At 26.6% G+C, this 16,418-nt stretch overlaps 1 protein-coding gene across 2 annotated transcripts in view; it reads right to left on the minus strand.

The window, feature by feature from the left end:
• Window positions 1–14,522: 14,522 nt before the first annotated feature.
• Window positions 14,523–16,418, minus strand: part of LOC107449243 (irregular chiasm C-roughest protein) — a 265,730-nt gene continuing 263,834 nt past the window's right edge. For both annotated transcript variants that reach the window (XM_016064723.4, XM_071184650.2), the window contains exon 12: window positions 14,523–15,248. In XM_016064723.4, the coding sequence (XP_015920209.2) occupies window positions 15,054–15,248 (195 nt within the window). In that variant the 3' untranslated portion in view covers window positions 14,523–15,053. The remainder of the gene's footprint in view (window positions 15,249–16,418) is intronic.

The following is a 16,418-nucleotide window of genomic DNA, read 5'->3' on the forward strand; positions in this document are numbered from 1 at the left end:
AACTAACCACGTAATTTGTTAAAGCTGTTATATATATTTACATGAATATATAAGTAATTATTAAATGCAACATCTGTTTCGTCAACCACAAAATATTCAAAAGAAACTGAAATGGATTAAAAATATCAATTTCTTTTTATGTTTATCTTAACTTAAAACTCATCGTTTATTTAAGTAAAAAGAAACTGCACTTTTTTAACCGTATTAAATTACTCTCTTCTCAATGTAGTTGTATTCAATTCCATCCCTTGCATTATACCAGAGAGGAAAATTAATGATTCCAGACGAAGAAAATCGAAAACGTTTAAGGAAAAACGTGTCTAAAATGGTTTCTCATTTAGGTCCTTTTGTTAGATTTCCGAGTATCCAACATGCATTGATTTTTATTTTACCCTGCATACCGATACGCTCTCTTAATGGTTTTCCCCAACCCTTTTCCTCTTTTAAATTTTCTTAATGTTCCGTAAAAAAATACATATTGAAAATCTTGGAAGTTCATGTTTGCGCCAAAACTACTTCATAAAAAAAAGAAAATCCGAAGAAAAACAAATTAAATTTCTGCTGAGTTAGTTTGAGGTAGAAATGATGAATGGAAAAGTTGAAGAAAAATACGTGTTGAAAATAACAATAATGTATTTATCGCCAAGGAGTGTAGCAAGAGATCTCTATTATTAATGATCTAGATTTTGTACGGAGTTGTTTGTTTTGAAAAAAAATGAAAAAAAATGTGATGATTTTATCTTCTTTCGTAGAATTGCAGAAAAGATAACGTAGGAAATAAAGTCTGAAAAATATTTTTAAAATGAAAAAAAAAATTTAACATTCCGTAAAAATTGTAGTCAGCATCTGATATGCTCGGTTTTTTCTTGATTACTCTTATTGCTCATTTATTTCTAGATTACTCTTATTGCTCATTTATTCTCAGATAACTCTTATTGCTCATTTATTTCTAGACTACTCTTATTGCTAATTTATGCTTCGGTATTAAATTGAAACATTTTGACAAAAGTAATGAATTTCAAAAAAGAAGATTAGTTCAATGAGAAAAAAATTCTGGTTTAGTTACCGCACATGTATGGTAATGACATTTCTGGAAATATAACCCCATAATTCGTAATAAAACCAAATCACAAGTATCAATTCATTTGGTTATGCTACATTCATATGCTAACGGGTTACCGGGAATTCTAGTTTTTTAAATTTTAGTTCTTATTACCACGCATTTAGTAAAAAATTCACTACCAGAAATTAAATTTAACAGAATAAATAGTTTTCATGCGATACCATAAATTATCATAAAATTACAAAATTTTTTTCACAATTGTCAAATTTTGTCACACATTATAAAACAACATTTTATTGTTAATTGTACCAAAATCATTACAAAACTTTTCAGTATAAATTACCAAGCCTTTTGAAGTTCCCAAAGAGCCAGAAACACGATATATTTTACCATATTCTGGTAGTTTTGACCATACTTTTTTTCTCAATGATATTAGATTTTATGTAAAACAGACTAAAATAATACTTTTCTTAACTATCAAAAAATAAATATAACGATAGAGATTTTGTAAGGAAAATTTGACTTGTAAAGTTTAAAAAAAAGCTGATTAGATTTTCTATTATAGAATTATGAAAAATGGAAAAACGCCTGAAATTATAGCTGGACGTCTTTTATTTATTTTTGCAAATCCTGAAAATAATATTGCTTTAATAATCAAATAAGCTTACTCATTTTATTCCATGTTTCCATTTTTCAACGATATGAATAATTATTTACTTTGAAGGGATTTGTTTTAATTCTAGCTGAAATTCAATAACTCTATGATAACCCAGTGAACTTATATGACAATGTCGGTTTAAGGTTTTAGTAATGCAAGTCTTTTTGTTTTGATAAAGTTGTTTTCTTATTTATACTTACATCATTTTGTATTATCATCAATTTTCAATTACTAGTAAAGGAGAAGAGGATAATAACAAACACTTTAAAATTTAATATAAATTATTCCTAACTACTTCTTTATAAGAGTCTAAAATTGCAATACAAATTTTAGAATGTAATAGTTAAAAACTCATTTAAATTTATGATAAGGCAAATTACCCATGTTTCATTAAAATATACATATCAAAGTTAACTGGTAATTATTAGAAAAAAAATAAATTTAATTAAATAAAATAATAATTTCTCATGGATAACGATATCATTATGATGGGTGGATACATTTTAAAAAATTAAATTATTTGAACTTTAAGGGAAGATACAAAATTATTAAAAATGGAACTGGAGTAGTTGTACATTTTAAATTATTTTTCAATTAAACAACTATTTATGAAATCCATAGCAAATTAATATTTAAATATATATATGGGTGATTCTTTTTGAACATGACAATTCAGACCAAAAAATTTCTTCAAATTTGAAGTCTCCAAAATAATCTAAATTTTTTTTGTATACTTCTTTAGCTACACTTATTAATATCTTACAGACAGCAGTGTAGTTTATTGACATTTGCTCGAGAAAAAAAAATAGAAATTCACCACATTTTGAATGCCAGGAAAATGACATATTAGCTTAGAAGTTTAAAAGATAGTCATTTCAAGTTAACAGTAAGTAACTCAACTTAAGCCTTTATGTTGGATGGATCATAAATTGCTTAAATTAATTTTTTTTTCACTGTAGAAAGAAACAAAAAAAATTTTGTTGCTTATATGTACAGAATAAAATTGTGCATAATAATCAATCATTAAATAAATAAATAACTTTGATTACATCCTAGCATATTACAATCATACATGAACTTGGTATTAGGTTAATATTTGCTTTCCCTCCTAACAGTATTAGCAGTTTAAAAAAAATTCTGGTAACACTTCAATGTTCTGGCATTCATAAGCCAAGAAAATGACAGTCAGGATAATGACAAATTCGCCATTTTATAGCATATAACTTTACTTTAATTTCATATTTCGGCCTAAGTCGTTTATATTCTTCAGAAAACAACAGTACTTCTTAAAATAACTAAGATAAATCTATGTAGTTTTTGTTATTAATGATTTCAAGAAGGCAGGGAAATGACAGCATAAAAACCTACTCACCTTGAGAAAATTTTTGAAATAGATTTTGAGCCAGAAAATTGGTTCTTTATTCATTCAACAAGACATGTTCAGATAGGAGGGTATCTAATCAATCTTTTAACATAAGATATTGACTGCTGGCTCTATTTATTTTGGTTATAAACCACTAAATAAAAATAGCCAGGAAAATGACAGACTTTCTTGGGACAAACAAATTATTAACTGAAAAAATTATTTGAAACGAAGTTTCTGTAAATAATACCCACTGCGTACATTCTAGAAATGCTTACACCGGTTGAGATAAAAAAATTAGATATTGAAAAATTTATGGGAAGTTTTGAAGTTGGTTATTATTGGAAACATTGTTTGCTACATGCCAGAAACATGAAATTTTGAAGTTCAATAAAATTTTTTAACTATTCAAAACAGTAAGTGCTAGTGCGAAGTCATTTTAAAATGCTAACAGCAATGCTATTTGTTTATTTTTTTATATAAAAAATTATTTTAATATTATAGTATTAGAGCTCGGAGCAAGAGACAGTGAATTGTCATATTTCGTGAGAATCACCCATGTATAATTTTTATAATTTGAAGGTATTAAAAATTTTACGGCCAAACAGTTTTATACAAATTTGTGTTTAGTTAAATTTAATTTAGAGTCATTAATTCAAAGCTTTAAACATTTTCAACTACAATATCTTTATAAATGACCCTTTTTAATCATTGTAAACACGTGTAGAATACTCTGTATAAGTTAAGCTCAATATTTTGTAACATACAATTTATTGTACATATATATTCTAAACTAAACATGTTTTTGTAATTTTTAAAAAAAAGCTGATAAATTAAAGGAAATATACATATTAGTTATTAGTAATTATCAAAAAAAAATATACACGTCAAATTAAACTGGTAAATATGAGAAAAAAATTAAATCAAATTAAAGAAAAAAATTTTTTGTGGATAACGTCATCATTACAATGGTGGAAGCAATTTCAAAAATTTACAACGCAGGGGGAGATAAGACAAAATTAACAATAATGGAAATAGAGCAGTTTAATAAAAGCCTTTTAAAGCGAAAATATTAACATATTTTTAATTATTTGGAGGTGCGTAAAATTTTATTGCAGAACTCTTTCCTCAATTAAATTCTAATTTAAAGTAATATTTAAGGCATTTTTATGCTAATTTATGTTTAAAAGTTTAGATTTTTAATAATCATTCATTATATTTACAAATATTTTATTTCAATATATGATTTTCGAAACATTTTAATTTCAATATCTTTAACAATGACCTTCTCTAATTAACGTAAATGCGCGTAAAATACTGCATATAAGTTAAGCTCAGTTATTAGTAACATACAATTATACTATAAACTACAAAAGTCTCATCAAAATGTTTTATTACAGTTTTCTTTAAGAAAAAAACTGATGGATCAAACTTATTTTTCTCCTGTAATCATACTTTATATTAGACACTGTATTTTAGCCCAAATGTCAAGAAAATATTTTCTCGAAATAGTAACTTATTAGGCGCCGAATTTCAAAAGCCATTATCATGTTCTCAAAAGTATAATCAAGTCAGAATAAGAACTATTTAATGGAAAAATCATGTTAGAAATCTTTTTCCCCATGCCATTAATGTGGGAAGTTCCTTTTTGATTCTAAATAGAAAATACTCCACGATTCTAAAAATAGAGACGTACGATGTATACAATGCATATTTGTATCCGTCCTCATTATCTTCTATGATATGAAAATGTGTATTTAGATGGCTTTCATTTAGCCCTTTTCAGTATGCAATAGCGTTCCTAAACAATGTAGGACAGAGATATTGAATTTTGTAACTAATCGAAAACAGAAAATTGCTTTTCATATTGGCGAATGGTTGGGATAATATGAGTTTTGAATCATAAGAGAGCTTCATTAACAAAGAGACCAAATAAACGGAATAAATAATCTGCATAAAATATAGTAAATATATGACCTAGTACTCCTTACAATCATTATGGAACACTCGTGTGTAAATGCAACTTTTTAAATTTTTTACGAGTTTCTGTTCATAAAATATTGAAAATCTTTTAATAGAAAATAATTAAAATAGTTGAATTTTTTTTAATTCGAAACTTAAATTTTTGAAAGGATCTTTTGAAAATGCACTTTTATATAATTTCTTCACAACTATAAAAAATAATTCACTATATCAATAGGTTATAATTATAATTTATATTAATATTTTTATATTAATATTTTTATATTAATATTTTATATGAATATTTTATACTAATAATATTTATATTTTTGGAACACGCGTGCGTAAAGACAAATTTAAATTTTTTTTCAGAACTTTTGTCCTCATAATACTAAAAAAAAATTTAGGAAGGGAAATTAGGATATATGCAGTGTTTTTTTAGCTACAAGATAATTAATTAAAAAAAATTATCCTTTTGAAAATGCATTTTTATATCAGTACAGTTTTAAAAATTATTCACTTTATTAATAATTTTAGAGCATCTAACAGTTTTTATTACTATATAAATATCCCTATTTTCAAAGGAATTTTCTTAATGATCAACTAATACTACTAAGGATATTCAAAAAACTTCTTTCTATGGGGTCTGGGACACAAAATTCTTAAACATTATAAGTATTTTTATCAATTAAAAATGCTATTAATTATCTTGCAATGTCACACAAATAACAAGGAAAATTATTTTTTCTTCTGAATTCGAAATTATGTATATACACTCTAATTCTGGTTTCATAAAATAAAAAAATAAAGCAAAAAAATTGATAAAAAAATATTAAAGCATAAAAACAAAACTTAAAATGGCAGTAAATAAATCTTTCCAGATAATATTTAAGCGTAAAATTATAAAAAAATAATATCTTACTTTAACTAAATATCAATGTTTGAAATTATCTCAAAAGAAAAAAACTTTATTTTAAATACAATGATAAAATCCTAGAGAACATAAAATATACATCTAATTCCTTTTTATTTGTTTCCAGAGTTGGGGAAATAAAAAATAATTGACTCAAATCCTTCACTTAAGCTAAAAACACCTGTTGTAGGATTATCTGTGATGTAAAAAAAAAAAAAAGAATCTTCATCAAATTACGATCATTAGGAGAAGGTTAACTCGTAATTCCTTTTTAAGATTTTTTTCTGTTAATGCGTTTCCTCCAGTTAAAGTGTTTGTGTTTGCACTGAGAGATTTTGCTAACAATCATCATTAATGTTTAACGTTGATGACTTTCTGTTAATCGGCTGTTCTTGTAGTTCTTTCGGATTGTTTACTTTTTAGAACTGTTGATCGTATAAAATTCTTTCTTTCATCGTCGATCAAATGATAAAGTTTAATACTCAAAGCTCTACTAGTCCTCAGCTATTTCTTTTTTATTTAGTTGTAACAAGTTTACAGTTGATTTATTAGTTTTGTGTAGAGTGCCTATGATTAATTCTTGTAATTCTTTAAATGTTTATTTTTAGAACCCATATCATATCAAATATGATCACATATTATTACTTCTTTCATCAGCGATCAAATAACGAAATATATAACTAAAAGCTTTACTGGTCATTAGCTATTTCTTTTCTATTTCGTGTGTTTTCAACAAGTTTACAGTTAATTTATTAGTTTTTTTATAGATTAGTTTTGGGTAGAACAATATTTTGTAAATGCCAAATTTCAAATTAGTTGATTCACAATTAATAAAAATATTTTTAAAATAATATAAATTGATATTAGCATTTACTATTTCTGGTAGACAAATTGAATGAAAGTTTATTTTCTATACTTAATTCTAGTAAATTTCAAATGTTTATTTTTCAGAGCTGCTGATCGCATAATATTCCTTCGTTCATGAGTGATTTAAAAAATAATGCTTGGAATTAAAAGCTCTACTATTCATTAGCTATTTTTTTCCCATTTAAAGTGCATCAAGTTTGTATTAGATTTACAAATTTGTTAAATTAATAATCTTATTAAGACAAAATTTCGAATCAGTTGATTTCCAAGTTTTGTAAAAATTAATATTTTTGATAGACAAATGAAATAAAAGTTTACTTTTTATAATTGAAAAGTTTTGTAAGTTTTTCCGATCTCAAAATGTAGAAGATAAAGACCATTTTTTGCGTTGTTTGCATATAAATCCTTTACACTACCGTATTTTGCAATAATGTAACAGAACATATATTAGATTTCAAAATATTTATTCGTATTTTAGCGGTTTTAAAGAAGATATTTTACTAAATTTATATCTATATCATGTAATAAGCATGTTTAGACTGTTTACTATATCTTAACTATATATCGTTTATTTAAACTTTACTTACTATATGCAGCTTATTTAAGCTTACTGTATAAAATTAATTGTGGATACAGATTTCTGTCTGAACGGAATTAAATATATGGAACAAGATTAAACTCAAAGCCAGCTTTATCGGTTTCTAAAATTAATTATGAAGAAATAAAAATGAAAAAAAATAATTGAATTAATGCATAAATAAAACAAAATAAAAATAAATAATTATAATAAAATTATTTTTTTTTTCTTAAAAGTTTTGGTAAAAAAATATTTTTTGGCAATAACTGTATTAAAAATAAAACATAATTTTCGTTTTTCTGCTGTGGCTACATATCGAATAAAATTTGATTATGATCGATAAATTGAAATGTTTATCGAGAATGAGGAGTTTCCCTTATGTCAAGCGCCTTCATGCCTCGCGTCTCCCTCACATAATGCAACTTTTTCGAATTTGGTATTTTTGCATGTTTAACGTCTTCCTCAATGTGGGAAATGTTTAAAAAAAAATTTTTTTTACTAATTTGCATAGATGAATTTATTTTTATCGTTTATATCCCTAATTATTGAATAACAGTCAAAAATTTTAATAATAGTCAATATTATTCAAACTTCCTTAGTTAAATTATTTCTTTATTTGCCTTCAAAATGTATTCGGAAATTCAACTTGGTTCTTTGAAAGAAACACTTCATGATTTGTAACAGGACAGCTGGAAAGAAGAAAAGTTGTATGAAATATATTACCAAACAGGCTTTATGGCATGCCTAATTTTAGTTGTTAATAATCTGCCGTGTACCGTGTTATTCAGCTAGTCAATGCTAAAATTCATATACTGAATGTAAACCAAGCTTTAAAATCAAGGCTTCCAATACAATTAGTACAATATTTATCAAGATATTTACAGATCTAATATTTAAGTTAATTAAACATTTTGTACAAAAAAAACAGGAATGAAAATATTTCAAAGGTTTGAAGTTACATTTTTACTGTTTTAATCTCTTTTGTGATTACATAACACTCAGAAATATTGAAAACGATTAATACTATCCAAACTTTTACTGCGATGTCCCTAAAAATATTTCTATATCGTCTGCTTTGAAGAATATAATTCAATTATATTCTTCAATAAAAACAGGAATAAAAATATTTCAAATGTTTGAAGTTACATTTTCATTGTCTTAATCTATTTTATGATTATATAACACTCGTAAATATTGAAAACGATAAATACTATTCAAACGTTTATAGCGATATCCCTAAAAATATTTCTATATTGTCTGCTTTGAAGAGCATAATTCAATTACGGTCTCAAGACTACTTGTAAAAAAATAGTTTAATATTTAATTTCAAATAAGTTCTATGACACATCTAATCTCACCTTAACTGATTTATATAACTAGTTAATAGATTATTTTTTTTATCATTTCACGGATCTGTAAATGCTTTTCCTTGCTATTCAGTCATTGAAAAAAAAAATTCACTGGATAGAAGCCAAGCGTTAAAAAACACGACTTCTAATGCAAGTTAGTGCAATATTCATCAAGAAATCGATTTACCTATAACCATAAATGAAAGGGAGTTTCGTATTTCTGGATGAAGGTATAAATAAGAACACGAAGGTAGTTCGTTAATTGAGTTGTAGTATGCGGACCAAATTAATATGACTTTATGATTCTCTGGCCGTCTTATTGATGACCGACTGGTCAGTATAAAAGGCGTATCTTGCTCATTGATATGATTGATGCTCACCGAAAAGGTTATTATAAATGACGGTACTTATTATGATCAATATGCTCTCCTTGTAGTTTTATTTCCTGTTTGAAACAAAGGATATTTTATGGAATTTCAATGCATAATTGCTGTTATGCATTAAAAGGATTTTCGTATAGTTATTGTATTGTTTTGCATTATTCTATAATCAATTATAATCAGTTTAAGAATAATTTTTAAATTTCAGATGCTTCATATTTGAAAAAAAATCTTATTGTATTTAGTAGTACTTATTATGATCAATATGTAGTTTTATTTCTTAATTGAAACAAAGGATATTTTATGGAATTCCAATGCATAATTGCTGTTATACATTAAAAGGATTTTCGTACAATTATTGCATAGTTTTGTATTATTCTATAATCAATTATAATCGGTTTAAGAATATTTTTTAAATTTTAGACTTTTCAGATTTGAAAAAACATCTTATTGTATTTAGTAAAATTTTTTACTCCATTTTGTTTTAATCGATAAAATAGCAAGTACAGAAATGATACTTCTACCACTTACTTTATTTTTTAACTTAATAATTTCAATTAAATGATATGTATGCAATAATAGAGCTTAAAATTTTCGGATGAAACTAATAATTTTTCCAAATTATTCAAAAGTTTTAAAAATATTAAAAATTTTATATTTTAAAGGATTATTTAAATAATCAAAGTCAATTCCATAATTATTTTATGGAATTCCAGTGCATAATTGCTGTTATGCATTAGAAGGATTTTCGTATAATTATTGTATAGTTTTGTACTATTCTATAATCAATTATAATCAATTTAAGAATAATTTTCAAATTTTAGACGTTTCATATTTGAAAAAAAATCTTATTGTATTTAGTACAAATTTTTGCTCCAGTTTGTTTTAATCGATAAAAAAGCACGTACAGAAATGATACTTATACCAATTCCTTTATTTTTCAATTTAATAATTTCAATTAAATGATATGTGATCAATAATAGAACTTAAGAGTGATTTTTCTAAATTATTCAAAAGTTTTAATAATATTAAAAATTAATATTTATTTGTCCGACAAATTATCAAATCTTTGACGTATTTTAAATTAAAATGATACACAATAGTCATTTAAATTGTCAAGATTTAAAGTACTTGGATATTTAACTTCAATTTTTATGTAGTATTCTTGCTGCAATTTGATTAACTCATTTGAAGAAAATAGCGCTATATGTTCACTTTAAATGTTTAATAATATTTTTAAGAGGTCAGTTATAAGTTTTGGAGCATGCTAATATTCTTTAAACTTATTGGAATTTTATAAGGGTTCACAGCTTGGACTAATTTATTAAGCAAAATAATCGTAATTTAACTTGCTTACACGTTTTCAAACAATAACATAAATAGAAATACGTTTCAATTAAGAACCTATTTAAGATTTTAGCATATTTGCCCAGGTTATTAGTTTATCGATAACATAAACCAACAATAAAGAATGTATGATAAACCAATTGAATATTTCATATAACATCATGGTTCTCTACTATAAAACGCTATATACATAGTTTTGAGATATGAAAACTTAGAAAATGGGTTTCGTGAAACAATACAATACTATAAATATTTGACAGTTTATGCTAAAATTTAAAATTTTGTCATTTAATGTTTCAAAGTATAAAATTATGCAAAATTTTGACAACATTACAATCTAACATTTTTAGATAATTGTGAGATATTCAAAAATTGAATTTTAAAGGAACCTTAACTGCTCACAGCTGTTTTGATTTAACTATTCAGACCATATTTCCCTGATTGTGGATTTCCCCCATATTTTGAATGTTAAAAATTCAAATCCTTATACAAATGTATGCTTATGTCAGCACTGTGATCGGTGCGAGCCGGGTGCAGAATTCGAATCGATCAGCCATCGCTGGGATTCGAACAAGGGGCCTCAACATTGAGAGGCGAGTAAAAAAGTAACTTACAGTAAATCATGTAATAAAAGCAAAGAAATTATTATTTTTTTGTGAAGGTTTATGAGAGTCCTTATTCAATCTTTAAAAAAATATTATTGGCATTACAACAATTCTACTTTGTAACCAGTCTACCTTATTGTGTCAATGAGCCGACCAGGTGACCGAGTGGTTAGCGTGCCTGACTGCGGAGCCAATGGTTGCGGGTTCGAATCCTGCTCAGGGCATGGATGTTTCTTTCTCTCTGTGTTCTATGTCATTTCTCCTTTGTTTGAATGTGACCCGCCCTATAAACGGGTTTGTGGTTGTGTGACGTGGGTGACGCTGCTCCACCGCTGTGCCTTCGCCACAGGTGCCCACTGGGTAATGAGAAGAGAGTAGCAGTTCTGACATTAAGAGGCCAATACATCCCAAGTGCCCACCATTAAAAAAAATGTCAATAAAAACGAACGGCAAATACGTTCGCCGTTAGGTTGCTTGCCATCTGAGATCGATATTTCTGGATAAAATCTGGCGATAATATCAAATTATAAATGAATAAAAAGATCGGAATCATTTTATTCATATCAAATATTTAATTCGTTGAGCAGATAATCTACACAAATATGAGGTAGCAACATAAGTCTATTTTTATAATTTGTTTAGTTTTTATATTTCAACCTGTCTATTAACTATAATAGGAATTCTCTTGAGTAAAGTTTTATATAGACATAATTTATTTCTATTACTTATAAAAATTTGGGAAGTTATTATTTGTTCACTATCAATAACGAAACAAATGAAATAGGAAATGAGCTTTTCAAATAAATTTTTGTAATTTGTTAAAAAGAATAAATTTTTTAAATAGAATGGAAAAAAAGATACGTTTTGTTTAATAATTTTATTTTTATTATAAAAATGATGTATTAACAATGATGTATGCATGTACAAAATGCAGGACATTTATTATGTGTCGAACGGACATACAAATTGTACGCAGGCAAAACACGTATGTTTTAACAATAAACATGTACACAACTTAATTTTTCGCTGCACACAAAACATGTTTACAATTAAATGATTAATTATATTCAATTATCAACACATATATATTTACATAAAAATATACTACTATCAATTTTTAAAAAGTAAATGAAACACATAATTTTTAAAGTGGACCTTTATTGAACAACTATAATATTAATGCTTAGACTTCCTAGCAAAAAAATTATTGAGAATGTAATAAATACAATTTTAAGCAGTAAATGTAACTTTTTTTATTTCAATCCAAATAAATTTAAATTTGCCCTTTAAGGATCATCAAATGAAATAATTAAAATGAATTTTATAAAATTAACACAGGATACAGCAAAAGACATAAGAATTGGTTTAAAGCTTCTAACACGAAATTTTTTACAATCATTTGGGCAATTTTCAAATGTTCTTGTATGTGTTTTTCTTTTAAATGTTAGATTGAACTATTGAACAAACAAATTAAAAAAAAAAAAAAAACAAAGTAATGATTAAATTTGTAAAAAAATAATAAACAATTGTTATATTATTATTTAGTATTATAAATTAATTTATTAAATTTTTTAAATGTAAAACTCTATTAACATACTGAATAACATTAATGCAATAATTATATTTAAAATTCAAAATCAATGACATTTTCTTTGATTGAATCAATTTTAATACTTATTTTTTTTAACAATACTTAGTTTATAAACTGATTCCTGTTTTTCAAAACAATAATTTCATTAGTGTATAAAGAATTTCAAATTAAAGCTGTCAACAACTAAGAAATGCTAACGACTGTTATACTGTTAGACAAATACAGATTTTTCTAAAAAAATAAAATGTAAATTGTCCTGATGTTAATATCTGGTGATTTTAACATCGAAATATACAATTTCCTGAAACGGATATTCGTTATGAATTAAAAACAGTAGCATTGTTTAATTATATATAGGGTTTATTACAAAGTGCGAAACTTCTCAGATTCTGTGATAAATATTTAAAAGCTTGCATAGTAAAACAAAAACGATTTGAAAGAAAACATAGACGCCATGTAACGAGATTTAAATTTTAAATATGAAATATATTTACAATTAAAGTCAACATTAAGCAATTATTTAAGCTCATGTGAAATGTACAGCAGTATACATACAACGACATCAAAAACAAGTATTTCAGTATCATAGTATCTCTTTACAAGTTTTGATTACGACGTCAGGCTTTTCAACAAATATCAAAGATACAAATGAGTAACAAACACGTTTTTAGAGTCTATGAAGCTCAATAGCACACCAAGCAACTAGAAAATAAGTACTATCTTAACAGCAATCAGTGAGTATTTAACAGTTTAACTCAATACATGTAGATGTAAGTAACATAGACTTTTAAAAATCTCGAGTCAATGCAGCAATGTTGCACAACAAACAATCAATTAAATATAAAGACTGAATACACCATTTCAAAGTTTCTGACTTTAGTATATACTAGTGTTCAGAAAGAAAGTAATTCTTCACTGTTTTGGTTTTAGGCAGAAAAATATAAACAACCATCACATCACAGAATCCACGTGTTAGTCAATACCTTCAATAACTTGGTTGAGGAACGTGTTAAGTGACATTTTAAGTAATTTGTAAGGCATATTGCGCTTAATTGAAGGTCTTTGTCATGGATAGTGCAAGAAAGATAAACTTACGTTGGGATTACTAATGTGGGGATTATTAAAAGTGGGGATTACTAATCTTTGCAAATTTATAGTGCGAAAATGTTTAGACCTTTTAACGGCTACTAAAGCTGTACTGTAAAATTTCTGGATCAAATTACGGTATAAAGTACTAGCACTTTGGGTGAATCATCCGTAAAATCCATTTTTTCCGTAAAATATACTGGAACTTTTACATTATTATTTATTTAATTGTACTGATTAAGTGGTTTTACGGCAATGATTACTGTAAAAATTACAGTGTGTCAGATTTTTTGTTCCGTAAAATGCTTCGGTGAAATAAATTTTACGGTAAATATAACTGGCACACTTTTTTCACCGTAATTTTTTACAGTGTAGGTCTAACCAATGCTAGAAGGTTAAAACCAAGAGTTAACCGATAAAATGATAAGTAATTCGTAATTAAGTAATATATAAATAACTCTTGTCTGGTATTGTACCAAGCAATTCTCGCACGATATTAAGATTCATTCACTTATTATTTTTTTTTTGATTAAAGTTTCATTGAATGGATCCTTTTTTAAGCTTATAAACTATTTTCTAGCACTTACCCATTTTTGAAATGTTATGGGTGATTGTTCAGATACTATGCATTGTAGATATAATGCACGATCTTTAATCAACGATGATTTGTTGGAACCAGGTTCACTTGGTTAAAAGTAAATGCAATGAAAACTCTTCAGGGACTAGTAAACTTAATTTAGGCCAGTTAAGTATAAGTTATCTTTCTTTTTTGCTAAATTTGCGTCCTATACACAAAATATTTGATTATTCTTCTTAGTCTTTATATAAAATAGCTTCCAATAAAAAAAAATGGCTTTAAATAACTTTTTAATGATTTTAGGGATTCTAGACATGATTATAATTACAAATTCTCTAAAATATCACTTAATATGTTTCTTCAAATAAGATTTTTAATTGGTTCGATAAAATCAGTAAAGTTCTCACAAGATTCAAATGCTGCCATTAAGCAGATATGCTTTTAGAGCATGAACATTAAACATATCCAACCAGTTGGTGCTATCATATCCACCACATTAAATATGTCCTCACAATGTTGTAAATGCTGCCGTAGAGGAGGTATGATTTTTGCGCATGCGCACATAACAGCTGGTGTTTTATCCACCACATATGATTCTCATGATATTTTAAACCAATAAATACTAAAGACTTTCAGAAGAAAACACGACTGAAGAAAATGTTTTCAAACATGGAAGCACAAACTTTGGAATGCACATCTGGAAACAGGTTTTCACTTATAAAGAAGCTTGTTCATACATTTTAGGCTGGAATTGTATTTCAGCGTATTCAGTTCGATCCCTCCTGGGCGGTGGCTGTTGTTGTTGCTTGTTTTTATTGGAATGTCCATTTCTTGATTGAGGAACTGGATTGGGTAAATCTAAGCTTGCATACACTAATGCTGCATCATTTTGGTTGTCATTTCTATCAGGCTAAGGAAAAAAAGACAAAAATTCATAACTGTGAGAAAAAATGCATTTAATTATACAAGATCTGCTCCAAAATTTGCTGAGGACTCCTCATAAAATTAAAGAAGCATGAGACACTAACAAAATATTTTAACTGTCATTCAAGGTAATTGTCATTATCCACAATTCACTTTTATTAACGGTTATAGATATACGGATATGCCAGTAAGCGTTTCGTTTGATTTCGCTCTAATGACAATTATTACGCGACGCCTTTCAGTTTTGCTTCTTTTTCATCCAAAAGCATACTACTGGCACACACAAAACACACTAAATAAAGCAAAAGTTGACAATAAAATTTTATTTACTGCTGAAATTTATACGAATATTTAACCTGTCTCCTTTACTGTTTTGCCTAATTTGAAGCAAAACTTAATTCTCCCGCGTTGCTCCATTTTCCAGTGAAACCGATATCTTGAATTGGTAACAGTACGCATTTTCATTAAGAGTTCTAATTAGGGACGCTTGGGTAGTAGTTATCATGTGTCTTACAGTATCTTCATGAGAGCAACATTATACCAAACGTGGCCATTTAATAATAGAGTCAATCACCAAACTTTTCGAACTAAGATTGATTAAGTTAATAGCGCAAAAACATGCCTCAAATTCAAAAAGTTTCTGATAAAATCAGAAATACTTTTCCTTCGAAATGTGTAGAATAAGAAATTTGGTTCATTGCAATGATTTACTGACTATATCTTCGAGCACAGGGATACAAGTAAGTGTTAAAAACATAGTAAAAATGTCTACTTCAATAGATTACAAACCAATATGCAAGTGAGAGAAAACTCAAACAGGTTATCGAAGTCTAATAAACTGTTGATAAGCAAAGGAACTATGAAACCCGATTGATTGTTAGATTACAATGAAGGATCTTATAAGAAAGTTTGATTACACTCATTACATAACCAAGCTGATTTCTGATATATATGTAAACGCAAGAAATATCATTTTATATCAATAGATGGTGGTTGGTTATCTGGATGAATTTTCATTCGTAGGTATGCATAACTAAAATCTATTTTTGTGCATTATTTACCTACATACAAATAAGCATGAAGATATTTTCTCAAGTCTCGGCAAAGGTGTCTGCCTAGCTCGGCAAAAACTGGAACATTAGGCCTTACTTTAAAT

This window comes from Parasteatoda tepidariorum, chromosome 10 (genome assembly GCF_982258835.1).
Source record: "Parasteatoda tepidariorum strain Cologne lab strain chromosome 10, Ptep-v5.0, whole genome shotgun sequence".
In the NCBI taxonomy this organism is placed as follows: domain Eukaryota; kingdom Metazoa; phylum Arthropoda; class Arachnida; order Araneae; family Theridiidae; genus Parasteatoda; species Parasteatoda tepidariorum.